Source organism: Zingiber officinale, chromosome 9A, assembly GCF_018446385.1.
Source record: "Zingiber officinale cultivar Zhangliang chromosome 9A, Zo_v1.1, whole genome shotgun sequence".
In the NCBI taxonomy this organism is placed as follows: domain Eukaryota; kingdom Viridiplantae; phylum Streptophyta; class Magnoliopsida; order Zingiberales; family Zingiberaceae; genus Zingiber; species Zingiber officinale.
Window position 1 is genome coordinate 3,389,057 of NC_056002.1, and position 25,294 is coordinate 3,414,350.

Below are 25,294 nucleotides of genomic sequence, written 5' to 3' on the forward strand. Positions count from 1 at the left end.
TCACCAATTTATTATTGAGCAGATTGAGTAACTCGAGAGTCAGTTGAATTGATCTAATCTAGAAATTCCAACAATATTTAGCATATCAATTTTTTTGTTTCAAAACTTGGGTCAACATGGTTGTTTAAGCGCAGTAAATGTAATGGCAACCCAACCTATCCATTCCATGTCTCTATCTCAAGTCTATATGGCTAGCTACCTTAATGCACCACCACCACCACCTCCTTCTTCCTCCTCCTCCTCCAGCTCTCTCAAGAGAAAACCAGTATCTGCCGAAGCAATTAATCTAACGTCTGCAAGATGGAGAACGTCCACAGGGAAGAAGAGGACGAAGAAGGCAAAGCCAGCGGCGGCGGCGGCAACAACAGCATTAAGGAGACCAAGAATGTGCCGTTCCTGAAGCTCTTCTCCTTCGCCGACAACTGGGACTACGCGCTGATGGCCTTCGGCTCCCTCGGCGCCTGCGTCCACGGCGCCTCCGTCCCCGTCTTCTTCATCTTCTTCGGCAAACTCATCAACATCATCGGCCTCGCCGTCCTCTTCCCCACCTCCGTCTCCCATCGCGTCGCCATGGTCATTAACTGCTCAAACAACCACACGATCGAACCGCCTGTTTATCAACTCTCTCCGTTCTGATGATCAACTACTAAATTAAATTCCTCTGCATGCAGTACTCGTTGGACTTCGTGTATCTGGGCATTGCGATCTTGTTCTCTTCATGGGCAGGTAATTAATTAATTACTTCAGTTCAAGCTTCCATATAATGTTCAGTTTTCAGTAGCCTAATGGCCGGCGACGCAGAGGTGGCGTGTTGGATGCACACCGGCGAGAGACAGGCGGCGAAGATGAGGCTGGCTTATCTCCGGTCCATGCTGGAGCAGGACATTGCTCTGTTCGACACGGAGGCGTCCACCGGCGAAGTCATCGCCGCCATCACCAGCGACATCATCGTCGTGCAGGATGCCATCTCCGAGAAGGTACGCACGTAATTAAGTTACTTTCTCGCAATCAATAGACAGCCAATAAAAGAGAGTGGTTGAAAGTTGGAGGTGGCGTTGGATGCCAATCAATGCCCTCGTTCGTAGAATTAAATGCTCTGTTTTTTGTTTTTTTTTGACATTTCCTTTGTTCATGTTGGTAATTATTAAAATATCTTTTTTTTGTAAAACTATTCAAACCATATTCCACCTATAGGCCATAGTTCGCTCCTCGATATCAGAAACTTGAGGTACAGGAACATCCTTTCAGCTTCGGAAAAACGATGAAAATAATAACGATAATAATAGAAGAAAATTACAACACAATTCTGTCACTTAGATCTTGTTAAATCAAGAGGAAACACTCTGCGTGCTTCTCCATTAATGTCCACGCTCATGATCCAACTGATAAACGAGAGCCTTTAATATCACAGAAACCGGTCTTTGTCAAATGGACTCGGAGATCGAAAACGGTCCGACCGGAGACAGACCGAGTCGGCACGGGCCGGTTATATGGCGAGGTACAATGAGAGGGTGAGAAGGTGAGCGTTGGAGTTTGAATTAAATTGCATCACAGAAAAGGGGGTGAGGGTTTTAATTTTGTGGGTCCCGCTGGAACAGGCCAGTCTCCTGCGACGTTCGGACGCATTATTTATTGCTCGCCCATTAAATTACCACCGCCACTGCCCACCATCATGCAACCCATCGTCCCGTGGTCTAATTGGCTTGTCAATTTAGATTCGTGCAGAGCTCAATCTTATAAGAAACGGACTGCGCTCAATCTATGAGCAACTCGAGATTGGATTTGGTATGGCCCGCAGGTCAAATCCAACCTGTTATTATTAAATATTATAATAATATTTATAATAAATAATTTTTTAAAAATGGTTCCAACTTTAATTAGGTTTGGCCTGACTCAACTGAGTTTTGATGGACCTAAACCATGCTCAGGCTAGACAGTCACAAGGATCTCGATGATTCTATTTATTATTTATCTCCTTTTTCTCAGATCTACCAAACCTTTTCTTTTTAAAGTAATTTAAATCACAAAAAAAAAACAATTAATTTATATTAGCATGCCAATTCTATTTGAACTTTTATTTGGAAGTAATCTTGTCCGAAGGTCGAAGCCGGGACGTGACGGGACGTGACGTTCCTGTTGACCGTCTATAAGCTCCACTCGGGTCTATAATACAAACTAGGTCAGTATCGAATCAGGGAAGGAGTCCCTGGTGTTGATCCTCCGACGCTCAAATCAGTTACCGACGATGAAGTATAAGGCGGAGCAATAAGAAGACTGTAGCGCAAACAGTGAATATCGCATACCTTCGCCAATATTTGGACCCCCTTTATATAGAGTTCTGGTAGCATGTGTGCACGCTTTCCAAGGTAAACACGCTTCTCAAGGTTTCTTGAAAAGACTTGTCAATAAAGTGTCCCTGACACAGTACCTTAACGGGTCGGGCATATCTCCAAAGTGACGGTGGAAGCTTCCGCTGTACAATCTTCTGGCTGTCCATGCCTGGTGTCGGCGGCAACAACTCCCAAAAGGATGTTGTTGGATATTGGAGTGTACTGCTAGGCCGAGCGGTTGGCCGCTCGGCCGGTAATTCGTCGCTCTGGTGTCCCGTTCGATCGGCCAGAACCTCGCTACTCCTGTGCGTGTCTACTCAAACGAAGTTCCCCTCTGCCACTGCCACTGCCACTGCCACTGCTACTGTTGGGACCTGCTGCCAGGCCAAGCGGGGTAGCCGCTCGGCCGAAGTTGAACTTTGCCCATATCAAGCTATGTTGTCTATCGAGCGGGGTAATCGCTCGGCCCGACTTCCGTACTTCGTCTCCTCCTCTGTCCGACGCCCAATAATCCTTTGAGCGTCGATCGTTTGATTCCTCCCCGTGTCGAAGGAGGCAGCAGATCGAGGCCTTCTTCCCTGATCAGGGCATGCTTCGCTTGATCGGCTGATGCTATCCGCACGTTGACCACTTTAATTTTAACCTCTACCGTGATCACGTAATGGGATCCCTCATCATCACCATATCATGAAAAAAAAAAATTAAACGTGGGTAAAGTAGAAAGACTATGGAAATCGATAAATAAATCAAGTGTGGCTACTGACATGCCTTATTTTCAGCTACCCTATTTCTTGTAAAGTAAACCAATTAAGTTGAATTGTGCAATTCCTTTTGCTTTAGATTTTGATTGAAGTATGGCCTGAACTGCAAAGCAGGTTGGGAACTTCATGCACTATATCAGCAGATTCATCGCCGGTTTCGCAATTGGTTTTGCCAGCGTCTGGCAGATCAGTCTCGTCACACTGTCCATAGTGCCACTGATAGCCATTGCCGGTGGAATCTACGCATACATTGCCACCGGTCTCATTGCTCGAGTCAGAAAATCGTATGTCAAGGCTGGAGAAATAGCTGAGGAGGTACCATTAATTTTTCCTGTTCATTCATTGCTGTAGCTTGTCAAATGAAAAAGTTCACGAGGCTTTGTTTAATTAATTAGTTGAGTGCGTTTGATGATGCATGCAGGTGATTGGTAATGTACGGACAGTGCAGGCGTTTGTAGGGGAGGAGAAGGCTGTTAAGTTGTATAGAAGTGCGTTGATCAATACTTACAAGTACGGGAGGAAGGGTGGGTTGGCTAAGGGACTTGGCCTTGGTTCCATGCACTGCGTTCTCTTGCTCTCCTGGGCTTTGCTAGTGTGGTTCACTAGTATTGTCGTCCATAAGAACATAACAAATGGAGGAGAATCCTTCACCACCATGCTCAATGTCGTTATTGCCGGACTGTAAGTTTAATTTAATTTCTTCTAGCTAGTTATATTCAGATTGATAATTAATTCTTTGTTGTTGCTTATATACGTATAAGGACTATATATTTTTCATATTTCTTAATTTGATAGATCTTTAGGCCTGGCAGCACCCAATATTTCTACATTTTTGAGAGCTAGGACTGCTGCATACTCCATTTTTGAGATGATTGAGAGAAACACAGTCAACAAAGTGAGTGCCAAGACAGGGCGCAAGCTTCACAGCGTGAACGGGCACATCAAGTTTGCGAATGTTCAGTTCAGTTATCCATCACGTCCTGATGTTCTCATCTTTAGTGGATTTAATCTAGACATACCATCCGGGAAGATTGTTGCACTAGTCGGTGGGAGTGGTTCAGGAAAGAGCACAGTCATTTCATTGATCGAGCGGTTCTATGAGCCCCTCTCTGGGGAGATCTTGTTGGATGGGCATAACATCAAGGACTTAGATCTCAGGTGGCTCAGGCAGCAAATTGGATTGGTTAATCAGGAGCCTGCCCTTTTCGCAACAAGCATCCGAGAGAACATACTGTATGGAAAGGATGATGCTTCCCTCGACGAGATAACACATGCTGCAAAGCTCTCAGAGGCCATTAATTTCATCAACCAACTACCTGAACGATATGATACACAGGTGATATATCCTTAATTCTTGATAAATTATTGTATGATTACATCTTTATAAATTGCTGTTCCAGGTCGGTGAGCGAGGGATCCAGTTGTCAGGTGGGCAGAAGCAGAGAATTGCAATATCGAGAGCTATTCTGAAGAACCCATCTATCCTTCTCCTCGACGAGGCCACAAGTGCGCTCGATGCAGAATCTGAGAAGAGTGTGCAGGAGGCTCTTGACAGGGTCATGATCGGCCGAACTACCATAGTTGTGGCTCATAGGCTTTCCACGATAAGGAATGCAGACATCATTGCCGTCGTGCAGGGTGGAAAGATCGTGGAGACTGGGACTCATGAGCAGCTCATAGTTGAACCCAGCAGTGTCTATGCATCACTCATCAAGCTCCAAGAGTCAGCTTCTCAGCATCGACCATTGTTATCCGACGGCGCGACTATGGGACGTCCTCTAAGGTAAAACATTAATCATGCATGTTTGATTTCCTTTTTCTATAGTGCTACACTGACTTAGCTTGTTGAATCTATCTAGTATAAAATATTCTAGAGAGCTATCTGGGGGACACACAAGCTTTGGAACTAGCTTCAGATCTGATAAAGAATCTGTTACCCGTTACGGTCCGGAAGGAAATGATCTAACAAAAACAAAGGCTGTGTCTATGAAAAAAATGTATTCCATGGTTAGTCCTGATTGGATGTTTGGATTGTTTGGCACTATCGGCGCTTTTGTTGCTGGTGCCCAAATGCCATTGTTTGCACTTGGAGTCACTCAAGCTCTGGTTTCCTACTACATGGGCTGGGAGGTCACACAGAGAGAAATTAAGAAGATTGCACTGTTGTTTTGTGGTGGATCTGTTGTCACTGTCATTTTTCATGTTATTGAGCACCTCAACTTTGGCATCATGGGTGAAAGGCTAACTCTTCGAGTGAGAGAGCGAATGTTTGGAGGTACATTTCTTGCCCAGTATATATATATATATATTGTTTTTTATTATCATTGATATGCCTTTTGGTGAATAACACACATTGCAACTGTTTGGCAGCAATACTAAGAAATGAGATTGGTTGGTTTGATGATGTGAGCAATACCAGTGCTATGTTGTCATCTCGGCTCGAGACAGATGCTACTCTGCTGCGAACCATAGTTGTGGATCGTTCAACAATACTCTTGCAGAATGTGGGAATGTTAGTGACCTCACTGATCATAGCCTTCATATTGAATTGGCGTGTGACTCTAGTTGTTTTAGCCACTTATCCTTTAATGGTCAGTGGGCACATCAGTGAGGTACACCTTTTTATTCACAGTCTGTACATGCCTTGTTATATATGTAGTCTTGCTCATCAGTGTTTCTCTTTCACATGCTTATTGCAGAAGTTATTCATGAGGGGATATGGAGGAAATTTAAACAAGAGTTACCTCAAAGCAAACATGCTTGCCGCTGAGGCTGTGAGCAATATTCGCACGGTGGCTGCCTTCTGCTCGGAACAAAAAGTTATTGACCTCTATTTGAATGAGTTAAAGGAGCCATCCAAAAGATCTTTCCGACGTGGGCAAGCTGCCGGCATCTTCTTCGGTGTTTCACAGTTCTTCCTGTTCGCCTCGTATGGGCTTGCTCTGTGGTAAGTTGGTAAAACACCTCACCAAACGCTGGTGATTTTTGTGGATTTCAGTTCTTTGAACATGATTCTTCAAGTGGCTGCCATAAAGAGAGAAAGAGAGAAGATCAAAAGCTTGTGTGGTTCTTGATTCTTATGTATTCCCTTCGCAGGTACGGGTCAGTCCTGATGGGCAAAGGGCTTGCCAGCTTCAAGTCGGTGATGAAATCATTCATGGTGCTCATAGTGACTGCATTAGCCATGGGAGAGACTTTGGCTCTGGCCCCAGACATCATCAGGGGGAATCAAATGGTAGCTTCTGTTTTTGAGTTGCTGGACAGAAAGACCGAGGTGCCATCAGACGTCGGAGAAGATGTGGGAAAGGTCGAAGGAGCCATCGAAATGAAGGGAGTCCAATTCTGTTATCCTTCAAGACCAGATGTCGTAATCTTCCGGGGGTTCGATCTGAGAGTTAAGGCTGGCAAAAGCATGGCACTGGTCGGGATGAGTGGATCAGGCAAGAGCACGGTGCTGGCTCTGATACTGCGATTCTACGAAGCAACCGCAGGAAAAATTTTGATTGACGGTAATCTTTTCATCTGAATTATCTATTTCCTTCCTTTTCCTAGCTCATCAGTCAGGTTCGAGGTTGAATGCCCTGTATATTCTTTTGCAGGCAAAGATATCAAGAAACTCAAGCTGAAAGAGCTCAGGAAGCACATCGGCCTAGTTCAACAAGAACCAGTACTCTTCGCGACGACGATCCGCGAGAACATCCTCTACGGTAAGGACGGCGCCTCTGAAGCAGAGATTGTTGAGGCCGCGAAACTCGCGAATGCCCACGCCTTCATCAGTGCCCTCCCAGATGGCTACTCGACCAAGGTCGGTGAGCGAGGAATCCAACTGTCCGGTGGCCAGAGGCAGCGCATTGCGATCGCCCGGGCCATCATAAAGAATCCTGCCATCTTGTTGCTCGACGAGGCTACGAGCGCGCTCGATGTTGAGTCAGAGCGCGTGGTCCAGCACGCGCTGGACAGAGTAATGAAGAGCCGCACCACGATCATGGTGGCGCACCGGCTTTCCACCATCCGCAACGCCGATGTGATCTCGGTGCTGGAAGATGGCAAGATCATTGAGCAAGGGAGCCATTCCTCTCTGGTCGAGAAGAAGGATGGGGCATACTTTAAGCTGATTAGCTTGCAGCAGCAGAAGCAGTAGCAGTTGCGGTTGCGGAAGCAGCGAAGCCAACGAGATCGTTAAACAAAGTAATAAGAAAGTTTGTAGTGCAGGATTAAATTTGATCGAGACGCAACGCTGTGAGGGCATTGCGCACCGAACCACAGCAAAGAAAATGTGATCAGTGAGCGTGATTATATTTAATTTGTGTCAAATTAATACTATATATTGTCTATATAAAAGGATAGCTGTAACCTGATATTAACATTTCGATGCGATTGTTATGTGGTGAAATAGATCATATTGATCATTATGTTCTCATAGTAACATTTCGGTGCAATTGTTATTTGTTAAAACTAAAATAGATATACTGATCGTCGTTATCTTTTCGTGATAAAGGCAGCGCTTGGAGAAATGATTCAGATACCCTAACGGAGATCATGCATTTGTAGTTTAGTGGCAGGTTCCTCAGACATATGGTTTTGTTATCTTTATGATGAATCATACAGAATCCAGAATTTACCGATTTTGAGCTTATAAAATCTGAATTTTAAATTTATAACTGGTGCAGGGCACCTCCGGTTCTTGGTGTCCTGTAAGTTAAGAGTCGTGCTAATCGGTCGGTTAAAGTCAAGATGAATCAAATTGTTCCAAGAGGAAGGTTAACTCTGCTCAGATGGAACTTGACCTGATTGAACAAACTCAGTACACTCATTCCCACCATTTAAGTCCAATTAAGGACAAACCACTAATTATATCTCAGTCTTGGTAACAAACTCCCATTTAGTCTTAGTGACAGATTCAGAGTTGTAATTTTTCAAAATTGTATACGTTATTTATATTTGGTCATTTGATTCCACGAATAGTTTGATAGGTAAATATTTTTTTAGTGGATAGTTGATATCAGAATCAGCGTCAATTTTTAGTTTTATTTTGAGGTGTGCGTTATCATGAGTTCAATGTGTCATCACCCAAAAAACAAAAAGGAGTTGTTCATGTCTCCTTGAATAACATCATTTGAAAGTGTATTTGGAATATTTAAATCGTGATTTAAAACATTCAAAACAAGTTCTCCATTTTCATATACAACATAAGTTGAGCTTGTTTTGGCTCGTGTCAGATTACATAATTTTCTTCTAGTGTTGTTCTGATGAATTTTCAATTGAACTAGATAATGAAACTTTATTATTCTTGCCAGAACAAGTTCATGATGTTGATTGTTTTGATCAATTATTTGCTATTCAAGAACAACAAAGAGCAAATACCAATGCATGGAAAGATACAATAACAAATTGAATGTGGAGCGATGTTCATCATATTAATAATAACGAACCTTAAATTTTTTTCTTTTCAGTAAATCCACAAGTTTCCATGAAAAGATTTACAAATATCTGTAAAAGTCTTGCAAAAAAATTTATAGAACTCCATAAAATTCTTTTCACAACTCTGTGAGATTTTATAAAAGTCAATAAAAATTTATCAACTCTACATAAGTCTATCATTAAAAAAACGTCAATAAAAATCATTAAATCTCTTGATTGAATACATCCCTCTCTCAGTGTCAGCAATAAACTCTCTCTCAATCTTGGTGACAAATTCTATCTCAGTTTTAACAACAGACTCTCTCAGTCTCGACAACATACACTATCTTAGTCTTAGCAATAGACTCCCATTCAGTCTTAGCAATAGACTCCCTCTCAGTCTCGGCGATAGACTCTCTCTCAGTCTCGGCGATAGACTCTCTTTCAGTCTCGACGATAGACTCTCTCTCAATTTTAGCAACAAACTCCATCTCAGTCTCGACGACAAACTTTATCTTAGTCTATGCGACAAACTCTATTTCAGTCTCAACAACAAACTCACTCTCAGTCTTAGCATAGACTTTATCTTAGTCTCAGTAATAGACTCTCTCTTAGTCTTAGCAACAAACTTCCTTTCGGTCTCAGTAACAGACTTCCTCTCAATCTCGACGACAAACTCCCTCTCAGTTTTGACGACAAACTCCTTCTTAGTCTTGGTGACAAACTATATCTCAGTTTCATGCAACAAACTCCCTCTTAGTTTCTATGACATGCTCTCTCTTAGGCTCAACAACAGACTCTATTTCAGTCTCGGCGACTGACTCTATCTCAGTCTCAGCAATAGGCCTCTTGGTCTCGATGACAACTCTATCTCAGTCTTAGCAATAGACTCCTTCTCCATCTCGATAGCATACTCTATCTTGCTTTTAGTAGACTTCCTTTCAGTTTCAATGACAAACTCTCTCTCGGTCTCAGTGGCAGACTCTATCTTAGTTTTAGCAATAGACTCTCTTTTGGTCTCAGCGACAAACTCCCTCTCGGTTCCTACTACAATCACTGACATTATCTCAATCTTAGTCATGGACCCTGACTTTGAATATTCCCAAGGTTACTCCACATCGCTGTCACTTTTTTCATCATCAAGACAAGTCTACGCCCTACACAAGCTTGTTAATAGTGTCCGGGAATATTCCAGGACACCTAGATTTGGTCTTGTTAACGGGTGACTCATATTTGGATGAAATCCAATGCGAGAGATATTATGGAAGAAAAATCTGTCAAGATATTTCGTAATAAAATTCTGTTACAATTTTATATATAATAGAATTTTATTATGATTTTATATAACAGAATTATGTTACGATTTTTTATAACAGAATTCTGTTGTAGTTTTCCATAACAGAAATCTGTTATGATTTTACTGAGTTTGGGGTTCATGCACTATTTATAGAGATTATTGTAAACCTATTGCACAACAACGATCACAAGAATCATGTAATATGATTCTCTTATGTAGAGAGAATTATAATAAAGCTTCGGTTGTTTTGTGGAGTAGGCACATCGCTGAACCACGATAACTCTTCTTCTTCTTCTTCTTCTTCTTCCTCGTGTTTACTCTCCTTTTGTGTGTCTTTATCTTGTTGCTCCGCGCAATTTCTTTCTCTCTTCCTCTTCTTCCTCTTTAGAGAGGTGTTGTCCCTTCTTTGCGCAACAGGTCTCCTAGATACCCCTCTACTGATACGTGGCACTGGATAATTGGAGAGGTAGTCAACGCTTGTTGGATCTAGTCCTCTCATTGGCTCCCACAATGATGATATTCCAATCGACGTAGAGATGCTTTCCGGATAACTATATAGACACTTATGAAGGTAATGATAAAGAATTCTGAATTTTCTTCAACTCCACCATATTCTACTCTTCTTCATCATCATCTACATTCTACCTACCACCTCAAACAAACCCTAACTTGAACATCAGAATGACCCTGTAATCTATTCTTGATTAGTCAAACTCTCTTTTTGAGTGCATCTCAGGTCCCCTTATTTCTTTCGCTAATGATCTCCGGAGCTCGTGCACATCAATAAATTCATTGACCGATAGCTTGACCATTCATGATATTTTAGATTGTGTAAGCAACAACAAAACAATGAGGATGACTCTGAATTCAAATTTGATTTACAATTTTCATCATTTATTTCATTTTGTTAAATTGTTATGCACATCAATGTGAAATCTTATTTACGAATTATTTGAATCTTTTGGGGTTCATGTATGGTGGTACAATTTCTGATTTAGAAACCTTACAACTGACATGCAGAACATGCTCGATTGATTTCCAAAATGGACTCATACATTTCCTAGATTTGTATGCTAAACGAAGTTCAGTCAGAACAATCTCCAGACGATCTTCTCCTAATTCATCCATCCGATAAATCTGAAGCACATTTAAAGGTCGACTTTCAGAATATTCATCCATATTAGGATTCGAACTCTAGTCCTTGTACCACACCTAGAGTGATATAGTGATTGTAAGATGGTCTGTGTTAGTTTTGTCGCCACCAAGTGGGCTATCCGCCGTATACACAATGGAGAAGTTTAGCTTGGTAAAGAACCAAGAATACCTCGTGCGGTATGCCCTCTGATAGCGTTGATTGTTTGGTTTGCTTTTTTGGTGGTTTTCACGGGTATGATGTTAACAAAAGAAACATTGGCCAGTAGGTCCAGTATGTTCTGTTCCCATCAAGGCAAACCATTGTATTTTCTGTGGAAAATTGCTCCTCCATTGTTAATCAGAGCTGGCATTCACGAGCCGACTGTTTAACCGATGTATCTTCAAGAAAAGACGAGAAATTTGCGGTTTTTCAGTCTGTGTTGTATCTTGATGTTTTCAGCCTGTAGCTTTCCACGGCCCCAGGAAGTTGGAAGGGTAGTTGCCGATTCCCTTTCAATGCTGCTTTTCAAAGGTTCATATCAGCGCCACTGGGGCACTGCTTGCTATTATTGGCAAATTAAATACTAAAGAAACTATATTAATCATCCTCTGTACTTCTACGGCAGTATAAATTTGACAACTAAATTTCTTTTAAAAAGAAAACAAATTAATACATCAATCAAGATCTCGCACGAACAAGAATCATCCTCCAACAATAACCAAATGAAGTGTATTCCCTGTGACAAATCTCAGAGTAACTGCTGGTTCTTGTACGTGGGCCTGCAAAGGGAGTTGAATAACAACAGGATTCGGAAGCATTTCTGAAGCATACAAAAGGTTCAGTGTTCGAGGAGTGGAAGGGTTTTCCCGGGTCAGAATCTGATTCTGAATGATGGTGACTGTAATCTGTAATGTCTGCTTTTGTTTCTTTTACGATATTCAAGAATTTAGACTGTATCTCTCTTTTACCAGGCGAGGTTGTTTTGGTAACTTCAGATGCTCTCTCTTTTTTTTTTTTTTTCCTTTTTCTTTTTCAGTTGCTTTTTCCTCGCCGAGGACGACGACAGCGTTGGGACGGCAGCCCCTCCGGGCAATCAAAAACGCATTGGGAGGCATGAGCTGAAAATAAATAAAACTCAAATGTGCACTGTAATCCATCAGCAATAAATTGTTAATTTTAAATGCTGAGTTTGATTGGCAAGTCGAGCAGAGTCACCAGTCGCCTTTCTGCTCGCCAAGTAAAATCAAAGCGATCCAGGCCTTTTGAACTGACCGGAAGTATTCTTTTTTAATTTTTAAAGCAAAAGAAATTATAATAATATTAAATTTCATAATCTTTTCAATACACAGTGCTTGCTGCTTACAGTCTCTGCTCGTCCCCTGGATCGAGGAACAAGGAGAGATTCGAAAGCGAGTGTGCAAAGCAAAGGTCCCAAGCGACAAAGATTGAAGAATAGATCAGCGTCTGATTTGTTTTCGCAACCGTACGAACTACCGCTGATTTGTTTTACTGTTACGGTTTCCGTCCAAAGTGGGAAAGCATCTCGATTAACTCTGCTTTTATTCTCGGTATCCCGCTGCACTTTATCTTCTCTTGCAAGTCTCAATAAACGTCACAAAATTAATCACTCGCTTGCTTGTTGAGGATGGAAAAACACCATCCCAAAGTTAAGCATCTTTCCTGCTCCTCCTGAGGTTTAAGTTACACATTAAAGGACCCCCATAGCGGTCTGTGATCCTCCGTTTTCTCCATGCATTTCTCAGCTGGGGCTTCATCGAATTCTTGGCAGCCGGTGGTGCTTTCTGATTCCACAGAGGCTTACTATTGGTTGAAGTGGAGAGTGCTGCTGTGCGCCCTTTGGGTGCTGGCTTCCGTGCTCGCAGCATCCATTTTGATCTGGAAATTTGAAGGTTCAAAAACAGAGGGAGAGACCAGAGAAGGATTCCGCTGCAACAAGGATGAGCTATGGCGGCCTTGTCTGCCGGAGATACATCCCGCGTGGTTGCTGCTCTTCCGCCTCACCGCCTTTGTCATACTTCTGGCGTTCCTTATCATCAATGCCATTGTGGATGGTGCCGGAATCTTCTATTACTACACTCAGTAAGGCAAATCAGATGCTTGCACAAAATATTGTTTAGCTTTTGTTGGGAATATTACTCTTGCACAGATGTTTGGTTAATGCACAAAGATGAGTATTAATTAACTGAAAGATTCATTTACTTCCTGTTCATGTTTCACAGGTGGACATTCATGCTGGTTACCATTTATTTTTTGGTACGTTCATAGGCTCTAACTATTGTAGCAAATTTATTGTTCCCCTTTTGTTTATGATGTTTGCCAAAGCTCTCACATATATATAACTTTATATGTTAGCTTGGCTCATTGATGTCTGCCTATGGGTGCAAACATCTCAAGGCAAATAGTGAGGATAAAGTGAGATTGGATGCAGAGGCTAGAACATATGCAGCCCCTGTGAATGGAACAGTTGGGTGTTGGGGGACTTTGTTTCAGATAATATTTCAGGTAATGGCATTGTCTTTATGACTTCTAAGAACTAGAAAGATGCTATTTCCAATATTTGCCCTTGCAGGTCAACTAATTTGCCTCCTCTCATTGCTAGACTAGTGCAGGTGCAGTGATGCTGACTGACTTCGTCTTTTGGTTCATTCTATTCCCTTTCCTCGCCATCAAAGATTATAGTCTAAATTTCGTAGGGCTTTTCTTTCTGAACTCCAAAGCCTAGGCAATCTTTCTCCTTGGCGATGAGTTGGAACTTTCAGTAATACAATGTATGTAAATTCCTTTGATATGGCAGGTACTGGTTGGTATGCACTCAGTGAATGTAGTCTTCCTCCTCGGTGACACTGCCTTGAATAGCTTGGTAACTTCATTTTCTCTGTGGTTTAATTAGTTTAAATAGATCTGTCACGGTAGAGTTTGGTCCGTGATTGATTAACAGTCTTTGATATGTAAACCTTCATTCAGAGTTTTCCCTGGTTCCGGATTGCATACTTCCTACTGTGGACAGCAGTCTATGTTCTTTTCCAGTGGGTGATCCATGCCTGTATCAATATCTGGTACATTTTCTTTTATCAGTTAGATTTACTAAATGATGTTTTGAGAAAAAAAAATTGTAACCATTTTAGCATTTGAACTGTGTATATTTTTTGCCTTACAGGTGGCCATACCCATTTCTTGATCTATCTTCCCCTTATGCAGCTCTATGGTATGCTGTTTTTTTTTTCTCCATTTCTTGATCTACCTTCTCTTTGCATCTGTGGATACCAAACTTTTGAAATATCCAACCGGAAGTAGGGCTAGAATGCTTGCCTAGACGAGGCGGTAGCTCGCGGGTTTACACCCAAGTCATACTTGGTCGAACAAGTGTGTTAGGAACAGTCTAAGCCTAGATTCAATCTCATTTTTGATATCTCTGTTGAAATGTAGAACAGAACATATAAGAAATCTATAAGTGGTTTGATGCAAATGCAGGTATTTTTTGGTGGCAATGATGCACATCCCTTGCTATGCTGCGTTTGGGTTGATCGTAAAGATGAAGCATGTTCTACTCTCTAGATGGTTTCCCGAATCGTATTCTTCATCTCTCGAATAACTGTGGATGAATACTCGATAGGCAATTCGCCTTCCGATCAATTATTCGGAGAAAAGAAGCAGCTGCTTTGTTCATATGTATTTTTTTCCGACAGTGGTTACTCATGGCATTGGGCAGGCAGTAGAGCAGGAAACGGTTCTACCCAAAGATATTGACAGTTGAGGAAACAATGAGAGCCTTATACTATTGTAAAATTTTCTTTTGATTATATTGTAAATTTTACTGACAACTTAATTGCGTTCATATCGATTCTTTGAATCCATAAAACTTGCCAAATGATAATGATACTTTAATTGGGTCGTAGTTCGATAGATTGATTGCAGTTACACAGTTGGGTTGTGTATCCACTGGATCGATTGGCATTGTCCAAGAGATAATACTGTGATGATACAAATACAGATACAGTATAGATATAGCTTCGATATTGATCGAGTTGTGGAGTCTCCGAAGAAAAGTGAGTTGTCCTCATCACTGGAAGAGCTAGGAGGAAGGTGGGACGGCTGGAGATGCTTGCAAGCGAGAATAGACATCTTTTATAACACACAGGAGTGGATTGAATGGAGAGCCGGGTCGATAGGGTGGCCAGGACTCGGAGGCCAGAGGGCTCTGGGAGATGAAGTGCTGCAAGGGTGTGCGACAGCGACGTCTCGGAGGTCGGAGGGCTCCAGGAGACGGAGCGCGGCAGGGGCGCGTGACAACGAGGCTCGGAGAGATGGAGTGTTGCAAGGACGCGCAACGGTGAGGGGTCGAAGAGATGGAGTGTTGCAAGGACGTGCAACGATGAGGGCTCGGAGGCCGGAGGGCACCGAGAGGTGGAACACAACAGGTAGGGGTGAGCATTCGGTTAATTTGATATTAATTTTGTATAAATTCTTTTTATTGTTATTTTAAACAAATTTAGTTAATTCGGTGTTAACTGAAATAACTAATTCGGTTAATTTAGTTTTAGTAAAACTTTGATTTGATTTGGTTAGCCAACACTAAATCAATTTTTGGTTAATTCGGTTAATTTATGTACCGAATTAACCGAATGCTCACCCCTAACAACAGGGACACACTACATGGAGGGCTCGGAGGCCGAAGGGCTCCAAGAGACAGAGTACATCAATATGAAAGTGAGGGCTCAGAGGCCGAAGGGCTCCAAGAGATGGAGCGTGGTAGGGGCATGTGACGATAAGGGCTCGAAGGCTTGAGTCGTCGGTCGGGAGGCAGAGCGCATTAGCACGGCATTGAGGGCTCAAAGGCCGAAGGGCTTCGAGAGACGGAGCACAACAAGGATGAGTGACGGTGAGGGGTAGAGAGCCTAAGGGCGTCGGGAGGCAGCGCGCGGTAGCGTGGAGTCGGTTGCTAGCGTGGGTCGTGGAACGACACTAGCATAGAAGAGGAGGGCGTCGATCTGGCCTGCATGGGCTATGTAGCCTAGGAGGGCATCTGTGTTGAAGGCATCAGGGGAGGGGTCCTAGGAGAAGATTAGGTGGGTTTAGTGGAGGGAGGCGGCTGAGGAGAGGGTGGCGAAGAAGGAGAGGACACGAGAGGCAAGAAAGGGGTCGCCAAGGCATCGGAGGTGAGGGTGTGAAGGTGGCACATGGAGGTGCTAGAGAGGAGGTGGCGAAGGATCTCATCGACAAAGGGTATGGGAGATTGTGTGACGGAGGGGACATCGCGTGTCGGAGGAAGAGATCGTTGTGAGGGAGAGAGGCGGAGACGTCCAAAGAGAGGGGTGGAGATGCAGGCCTGGCTGGCTGCAGAGGCGTCTAAAGAGAGGGGTAGAGATGATGGCCTTGCTGACGATGGAGGCGTACATAGAGATGGGTGGAGATGGTGGCATGCCCAGAGAAAAAGGCGGAGATGGCAGTGCATGAAGGAGAGGAGATCTCCTGATTTTTATTTTTATTTTTGGGATTAGGGGATGACCACTCATAATTACGGTTGGATCATGATCGTGATCCAACCATAATTGGTTATGATTCCTTTCTAGGTTCACTGTCCCCTCTAAGTTATAGTTTGGTTCGGAGAGGGCGGCCGGAGGTCGCCCGGAGGCCATCAATGGTGGACAAGTGGTCAGGTTTCTGGACGCCGAGCGAGGGGTGGCGTCCGGGTGGCCTCCGACCTCTCTTTCCGAACCAAACTATAACTTGGAGGGGACGGTGAACCCAGGAAGGGATTGCAACTAATTACAGCCGGATTGCCGCCACGATCCTGTCGTAATTATGAGTGGTCCATCCCCTGATCCACAAAAAGGGGATCAGGAGATCTGCTCCCGTGCATGAAAAAGGAAAAGGGGGTGTTCCCTCTTTTCCTTCGACAAAGAAAAACCCTAAAACGGAAGGAAAGGGGAAAAGTCTCTCCCCTCCATGTGGTTCCATCTCTATCCCACATCACAAACCTCTGTCAGGTTTCAATGACGCACATTTTAAATTTTATTTCCTAATTATACAATGGAAGAATAATAATTTCCTAAATTATTATAACATGCATCACACACACAACTATAAGACATACATGTGTCCGACATAGTTATAGAAAAATTGCTTTGTTAGAAATACCAGTTGGATGATGTGAAGCTAAAATGACAACAATGAGTAAGTGATGCCGGATAGAATAGTGATTATCTTATGATTAAGATAAGAAGGAAAATTGGGGGAGAAAGCAAGAAAAGAATATGAAGAATACCAAAGAGAAAATCCACTATTTGCTAAAAAATAAAACTTTATTAATAATTAAGGGATGACTACTCATGCAGCTAGATATGCGTTTATATAGACTCTAGACCCTAAGACTAAAAAAGAAAAGAAATAATGAAATATGGACATCTATTCCAATCTTGTAGAGAAAGAAAAGCGATTTTTCTAAAAAAAAATCTCTTGACGGAAATTGAAACTAATAGAATTAGAACACTGATGTAAACAAACTAAGACCCATAAATACCATGAAATAAAAATTACTAAAAATAGTAAAGATGCTCTAAAAAGGGCCTAAACGGTGGAATTTGGGCTCGAAATTAGACGGTTACAAGTTCCATGGTAATAAATGTAGATTTTGAAATTCCATATGTGTGGCCGCCGAAAGAACCTGATTTTAAATCCCAAGGCAAAAGTTATAACCTTTTAAAATTTGGGTTGATCCTGCATCAGCAAGACTAACAAGAATTGCCTCTAATCGTATTCATGCCGAGATTCACTAAATCATGAGTCATGCCATCATTTCGGTACTAGCCGAAGAAGGGAGATGAAACGATCTGAGAAAGGGACCACACTTTGACTTGGTATTTGATGATACGAATTAAGTATTCTTTCAACTGTGCACTGCTTAAAGGATGATCTTGTAAGGAGATCGGTGGCCGGCTTGAAGGGGGGTTGGATAGACGGCACCTCCAAATACTCGCTTCTTCCTACACTTGTTAGCTTGCGCAGCGGAATACAAACAAAACAAACAAGCTAAACACTAAAGGAAATACAAAGACTAAGAAAGAATAAGCAAACCGCTAACACGTTGATATAACGTGGTTCAGAGAAAGCTTGCTCCTACTCCACGGCTGTCCGTAAGGTGGACGCCCCCTCAATCCATCGGTGGATGAGTCCCCGACAAACTCCGGCTAGCTCAAATCTTCTTGTGGGTGGAGAAACCTCACCACAAACTCACCAAGACCTCTTGGACACAAGGAAAACCTTGAGCACTTTGTGACTACTAATTAGGCTTTAACCAAGTATAATTTTGTCACCTTTACCGACCATCCCAAGCTCCTTCTTATAGAGCTTGGAAGAAATCAGCAAGCTGATTTGCCCGTTACTAGTCAACTGGTCCTTGCACCAGTCGACTGGTGCCAACCCAACGGCTATCTACCAGTCGACTGGTCCTAGGATCAGTCGACTGATCCCAGCCATTTCGGGCACAGAGAGCTTCTATGCTCACCACCAGTCGACTGATCCCAGTACTAGTCGACTGGTACAACCCTGTACCTAGGGTTCCCATCCCGAGTACATTTCTCTCAGCACTCGGATCCTCACGACTCACTTGACTCTTCTTTGCAGCCTTGACCTCTTGCTTTCAAGCCTACTTCCTTTGGCTCTCGTTCCTCTGATGCATCCAAGCCCGTGGCTCGACCCCAATGTCATCCTTTGCGTATGCCTCGAAGTCGCTTCCTTTGGCCCTTGTCCTTGCTGCCTTGTCCACGATCCCTTGGATGCATACAAGCTCGCGACTCATCCCCAATTCCATCCTTCATCGGACCCGAAGTCATCAACCTGAGTCACATGTGTATCATGCAGTTCTGCACAACTCAAGTACACATATCAAATACAAGGGTGAATCTAACTTAAACCCTTTGCCCAAACACCAAAACACATGGTCGCACGGACCATTGGGATTGCTCCAACAATCTCCCCCTTTTTGATCTTTGACAATACGTTTAAGTTAGGGAAAACATATAGCAAATAAATATGCTAAAAATAATGGATTTACGATGCCAAGGCTACACACTTGGACTTACTCTGCCGAATGGACTTACGTTGCCAAGGCTACACACTTGGACTTACACTGCCGAATGAACTTACGTTGCCAAGGCTACACACTTGGACTTACACTGTCGAATGGACTTATCCCAAGACTCTCCCTACACCTAAGCTCCCCAATGAGCTAGGATTTTCCCACAAGGATTTTTAAAAACCTATCACAAGGCTCCCCCTACACAAAGGCACTAAGATTTTCCCAACTAAACCTTACTTCTCCCCTTTTGCCTAACATTCAAAAAACTCTCCAACAATATCCCAATTGTTGAAAAACTTGTCGTCTAAATTGACCCTAAACTCATATATTTATCCCCCATGGATCCCATAATCTAAACGAGTTGACACGGTCAAGAATAACACTGAAAAACACTATCAGGCTGATATCAGTTGACTGTCCTTTGGTACCAGTCAACTGCCCCCTTCGACACAACTTTACAAAAGCATTTTGTGGTTGAAAAATACTGTTACCAGTCGATTGGTATCTGCACCAGTCGACTGGTACCCTATTTTAAAAAAAATCAACCTTTTCTGGTCAACTTCAGAAATGCACCAGAAATTCCATAGACCTCCAAAAATCCTCAAATTTTGTGGAGAGGTCTATTGTACCCATGTCTACTTGGGAAAAATATATTACAAAATGTATCTATCACCAATCCCAAGATTGACACAAAATCCAAAACTAGCTAAATGATTCAATTGAACCTTGACCTAAAGTCCTAGTTTTGGCTTCCTCTTGATGTATTTGCCTATACCAACCCACAATGCATCCCTAGCATTGGTTTATATGACATCTATACATCCAAAACTAATTATCATGTTATATGACTCCAATGTCATATTTCTAAGCATGAAACACAACTCAATTGTGCCAAATCACTAAGGTTGAGACTCAAATCCGTCTTCAAACCTTTTGACACATTCCATAACCCATGTAGAATCTCAAGTAGTACCCACTTGAGATCTATTTACCATGGGTCCCAAATGGACTCTTTGAACTCCCCCTAGAGCTCTTAACCTTAGTCACCTCCCTAGGTGACTCGTCCACAATCGCTAGGCCACATTGGTGCACCTTCGGTGACACTTGGCCTACAAACCTAACCTTCTTAACCTTGGACACCTTGTCCTTGGTTAATTTCTTCTTATCATTAAATGACTTTCCCTTGCCATTTATTGACTTCTCCTTGCTATAGTTATATGCAACCCTAGCATAAGACTTTCCCTTAGCATTGGAGACACTAGATCGGTATCCTAGACCCGATCTATCATTGTTGGGTCTTTGACTACCTAACACCATACCTAAACCCTTAGATCCAATATTGAATCTTTCTAGGGTTTTCTCTAACTTATCAAGCTTTGCCTTCAAAGCTTGATTTTCCCTTTCTAGGTTCCTAAACCTAGAGTCAACATGTCCACCTTGGACATTCCTAGACCTACCCTTTTTTCTAGGCATATGTCTCCCCTTCTTGGGATTAATGCCTCGGGTCTCCTTAGGTATATTATTTCTAGATTTATCATGCATAGATTTCTTTGGGTTTTGATCGACATTTACCCTACTTCTATCATGATATTTGAAACCAAAATTTTCCATGGGTAAATAATGAAAATCATTCCTAGCATGTATGGGAGTATAAGAATTAAATCTTGAATTGCAATTCAAATTAGGGTATACCTCCCTTACCCTTGAAGCTTCCCCTTGACTTGAGCTTTTCTTCTTCTTCTCTTTCTCCCATTTCTTTAATTGCGCAAGCTTCTTGACCTCCCTCTTCTTGGGGCATTTTATGTGGTAGTGCCCCTTCTCCCCACATGTGAAGCATACGATGAGCATTCTCCTTCTTTGGGCTTCTTCATTCCTACAACCCTTGTTAGTGTTTAAATTAATTTGAATGAGTTTAGAATTTACCTTCTTCTTACCCATTGGACATTTACTCTTGTAGTGTCCCTTTTCATTGCACCCGAAGCACACAATGTGGTCCTTTGAGTTTACTTCGGTGGAGGTGCTCACTAGGTTGACCTCTTCCAAGATTTCTTCTTCATTCGTCTTGGACTTTTCTTCAACCCTTGAGGATGTAGATGCTATATCTTCCTCATCCACACTTGTGGATGACCTTTCTTCATCCTTCTCCTCCTCAACTTGAACCATTAAGCTCATCTCCTTGGGCTCTTCTTCTTCTTCTTGTGTAGGCATAGGTTCTTCCCATTGAATCTTCTTTATTTTGCTCCGTAAATTGTGGGCGTTCTTGTATTTATCTACATGTCTCATCATGTCATTAGGCAAAATATCAATCAAAATAGATATTACCTTATCATTTACCTTTAATCGTGAGGTTTGCTCTTCCATCCAATGATGCGGTCGGAGTTTCTTCCCTTTCTTGTCTCTTGGGACTTCGAACGAGTCCTTGATCACCATCATGGTGTCCCAATCCGTGTTGAAAAAGACTTCCATCTTCATCATCCAAAATGTGATGTCCCCAAGGCTTCCTCCTTCAAACTTTGGAGGTTCAATCAAGTCAGTCATCTTCTTGTAGTTGCTCTTCTCGGCAGTTAGTCTGGCGAAGTGCGAACCTTGCTCTGATATCACTTGTAAAGGGATCGGTAGCTGGCTTGAAGGGGGGTTGGATAGACGATACCCCCAAATACTCGTTTCTTCCTACACTTGTTAGCTTGCATAGCGGAATACAAACAAAACAAACAAGCTAAACACTAAAGGAAATACAAAGACTAAGAAAGAATAAGCAAACCGTTAACACGTCGATGTAACGTGGTTCGTAGATAGCTTGCTCCTACTCCACGGTTGTCCGTAAGGTGGACGACCCCTCAATCCGTCGATGGATTAGTCCCCGGCAAACTCCGGCTAGCTCAACTCTTCTTGTGGGTGGAGAAACCTCACCACAAACTCACCAAGACCTCTTGGACACAAGGGAAACCTTGAGCACTTTGTGACTACTAATTAGGCTTTAACCAAGTTTAATTTCGTCACCTTGGCCGGCCATCCCAAACTCCTTCTTATAGAGCTTGGAAGAAATCAGCAAGCTAATTTGCCCGTTACCAGTCGACTGGTCCTTGCACCAGTCGACTAGTGCCAGCCCAACGGCATGCCAACGACTATCTACCAGTTGACTGGTCCTAGGACCAGTCGACTGATCCCAGCCATTTCGGGCACAGAGAGCTTCTGTGCTCACCACCAGTCACCTGATCCCAGTACCAATCGACTGGTATAATCCTATACCTAGGGTTTCCATCCCGAGTACATTTCTCTCAGCACTCGGACCCTCACGACTCATTTGACTTTTCTTTGCAGCCTTGACCTCTTGCCTTCAAGCCTACTTCCTTTGGCTCTCGTCCCTCGGATGCATCCAAGCCCACGGCTCACCTCCAATGTCATCCTTCGCGTATGCCTCGAGGTCGCTTACCTCGGCCCTTGTCCTTGCTGCTTTGTCCACGGTCCCTCGGATGCATACAAGCTCGCGGCTCATCCCCAATGCCATCCTTCATCGGACCCGAAGCCATCAACCTGAGTCACATGTGTATCCTACAATCCTTCACAACTCAAATATACATATCAAATACAAGGGTGAATCTAACTTAAACTCTTTGCCCAAACACCAAAACACATGGTCGCACAGACCATTAGGATTGCTCCAACAGATCTGACAAGCTGTAACAAGACTCCAACGACCCGAAGCTTCGAATTTACTATTTTAGTCGTTGGTATATTTTACTGCACTTATTTTCTGTATTCTAAATTGTAAAATTGTGAATTGATAGTGATTGCCCAAAGTAAACACTCAACGAGTATGAGCCTTGGAGTAGGAGTCGCCATAGGCTCCGAACCAAGTAAATCTTGATGTTCGAGTTTGCAATTGTTCCTTTATTTTCGCTACATATTTACTCGATAGTTTTAAAATGAGCATGAAAGCCACGAGCGTTATTCCCCCCTTCTAGCGTTTTCGATCCTACACTCTGGTCTGAGTTAAGCTGGTTCAGTCGACCGATCCCTACGTTTGGTTGACCGATTAGGTTGAACCTGCAACACAAAGTTAAATAGAATATTCTTGTAATACAAAGGTTAGCACAGTAATATATATAATGCATGAGTAGTATTAGATAGTAGAATTATCTTGATCTCAACTTAGAAACCTTCCCAGTTTCTTCAGTTGGATCAACAACTTAGGGTTTGTTCCCTTCCAGAACACGACCTCACTGTTGCTCCTCTAGTTGCTTACCTCTGTTGGATCGTGAAATGTCGATAGAGGGGGGGGAGGGTGAATATCGATTCAAAAAACAACGTTGAAAAGAGTTAAGCACAGCATAATTTAAAAGAACAGACACAGTAATTTTACTTCGTTCGGAGCCTGTGACGACTCCTACTCGAAAGCCCGTACTCCGTGAGTACTTTCGTTGGGCAATCACTATCAATTCAAATGATGATTACAAAATAATTAAGTATAAGAATTGACAGAAATAAATACCGACAAGAGAAGAAGAATTAGACTTAAGAAAGCGCTTTGTCGGAATAGCCTTGTGGTGTCGCAGGAGCGTAGAGCAGCAGAGCAAGCAGTAGATTCTCAGTTCATTATGAAGCTCCACCCCTGGGGCTTCTTTTATATGCTGCTCCGGGCGCCTGAATCCCTTCCGGGCGCCTTGGTGCGACGTGACAAGTCTAATCAGCGAACTCCACGTGGCGACGACTCGGCTTGGATAAAACTTGCCTCCGGGCGCCCGGATCCTCTCCGGGCGCCCGGACCCCTCTTCTCCAGAAAGTCCTTCTCCTGCAAGAAAAGGTTAGTCCGAGGCAAATATACCCTGCAACACAGATTGTTAGCACAGTTTTATAGAAAAGCAAAGTGATTATGAATTTAGCAAAAAGAGTATGACTTAGATTCCGTCTTTCCGAGACCGGAATCTAGTCACGATCTCGACTTAGATATCCGAAATGGATCTAAGCCGGATCGACGCCTAATGTTCCCTTCCCAGGAACGCGTCCTCACAGTCACTCCCCTCCAGTGACTTACCTTACTTACCTGCCAGACGTCCGGTCAGCCCTTCGACCCGTCTAGACTTCTTGCCAAGCGTCCGGTCAGCCTGTCGACCTGCTTGGACTTCTCGCCAGCTATCCGGTCAACCCGTCGACCTAGCTGGACTTCTCGCCAGCTATCCAGTCAGCCTGTCGACCTAGCTGGATTTCTCGCCAAGCGTCCGGTCAGCCCGTCGACCCGCTTGGACTTCTCGCCAAGCGTCCGGTCAGCCCGTCGACCCGCTTGGACTTCGTCTGCACACTCGGTCAGAGTGTTAGATCACAACAAACCTAACTTAACCTGATTTGTCATTCATCAAAACCTGAGTTAGACCGTTAGTGCTAACCGCACCAACAACCTCGACTTACCTGTCAAACCTTGGTCCTTTAGATTTGTTTGGACTTTGTCGCTTTGCATTGGATCGACCACCCAAGACTTTCCCTAACTGGTTGAGTAAACAGTTTGTACATTTGGTCAACTTATTATATCACAACAAGATTTAACTTGAACCTTTGATAACATCAAAACTTAGGTTTGATTCTGGTGCGCTCTACACCAACATAATGTGTGTTCATTGATAAGCTAAAAAGCAATAGAAGTTTTAAATTTTAACTTGCAAGTTATTCACCCCCCCCCTCTAGCCGGTCGCACTGGAAACAACATTTATGTCTTGTTTATCTTTTACTGATGTTTATTATATCCCAAATTTTACTTTAAATATTATTTCTATTAGTCAATTATGTGAGTCTAGATACCTAATTTTTTTTTTCTTTACCATATTGTTATGTTCAAGACCTGTGATCTCATAGGCTAATTGGGATAGATCATAGACAAGGACCTTATGTTTTGGATCAACTCAAATTACTAGATGTTGTAGCTTCGAGTGTGGATTTATCATCTTTTCGTTTGAGTCATTAATCTTCTGATTTTTATTTATGATATTTTTATTTAGGTCATGTTTCAACATCTAGTTTGCAATTTTTAGTTTCTATAGGAGTATTAGGAACTCTAAAAGTTCTGATATTTCTGATTGTAGTGGTTGTAAACTGATCAAATTTTTTGCCGTCTTTTTTTCTTCTCCATTTGATCTTATATATACATTCTAATGTGTGGGGATCCTCTTATATTTCTACAAAGGGGGGGGGTATGATTATCTTACAATTTTCAATAACTTTAGAGCTCTTATAAAAGCTCAACATTCTAGTGTTATAAAGTGCTCTCATTATGATTTGAGA

General features: G+C 42.7%; 2 protein-coding genes across 2 annotated transcripts; both read left to right on the forward strand.

The window, feature by feature from the left end:
* Nucleotides 1–202: 202 nt before the first annotated feature.
* Nucleotides 203–7,517, forward strand: LOC122020062 (ABC transporter B family member 2-like). Its single transcript, XM_042577792.1, has 12 exons — nucleotides 203–573; nucleotides 672–726; nucleotides 802–977; nucleotides 3,206–3,406; nucleotides 3,513–3,772; nucleotides 3,887–4,427; nucleotides 4,492–4,874; nucleotides 4,951–5,366; nucleotides 5,462–5,703; nucleotides 5,791–6,038; nucleotides 6,188–6,600; nucleotides 6,691–7,517. Exons 1-12 carry the CDS (start codon nucleotides 301–303, stop codon nucleotides 7,230–7,232), a joined length of 3,750 nt encoding a protein of 1,249 aa, XP_042433726.1. The 5' UTR covers nucleotides 203–300; the 3' UTR covers nucleotides 7,233–7,517.
* A 4,699-nt stretch (nucleotides 7,518–12,216) lies between these two features.
* On the forward strand, nucleotides 12,217–14,798 carry LOC122018706. Its single transcript, XM_042576108.1, has 8 exons — nucleotides 12,217–13,023; nucleotides 13,164–13,197; nucleotides 13,297–13,446; nucleotides 13,544–13,633; nucleotides 13,739–13,804; nucleotides 13,909–14,000; nucleotides 14,102–14,149; nucleotides 14,416–14,798. Exons 1-8 carry the CDS (start codon nucleotides 12,674–12,676, stop codon nucleotides 14,534–14,536), a joined length of 951 nt encoding a protein of 316 aa, XP_042432042.1. The 5' UTR covers nucleotides 12,217–12,673; the 3' UTR covers nucleotides 14,537–14,798.
* Nucleotides 14,799–25,294: the final 10,496 nt, after the last annotated feature.

Coding starts and splice junctions, on each gene's coding strand:
- LOC122020062 (XM_042577792.1), top strand. CDS start 301: ATGGAGAACGTCCACAGGGAAGAAGAGGACGAAGAAGGCAAAGCCAGC. Junction 727..801: donor CTTGTTCTCTTCATGGGCAG/GTAATTAATTAA, acceptor CCGGCGACGCAG/AGGTGGCGTGTTGGATGCAC. Junction 6,039..6,187: donor TCGTATGGGCTTGCTCTGTG/GTAAGTTGGTAA, acceptor TTCCCTTCGCAG/GTACGGGTCAGTCCTGATGG.
- LOC122018706 (XM_042576108.1), top strand. CDS start 12,674: ATGCATTTCTCAGCTGGGGCTTCATCGAATTCTTGGCAGCCGGTGGTG. Junction 13,805..13,908: donor ACACTGCCTTGAATAGCTTG/GTAACTTCATTT, acceptor ACCTTCATTCAG/AGTTTTCCCTGGTTCCGGAT. Junction 14,150..14,415: donor TCCCCTTATGCAGCTCTATG/GTATGCTGTTTT, acceptor ATGCAAATGCAG/GTATTTTTTGGTGGCAATGA.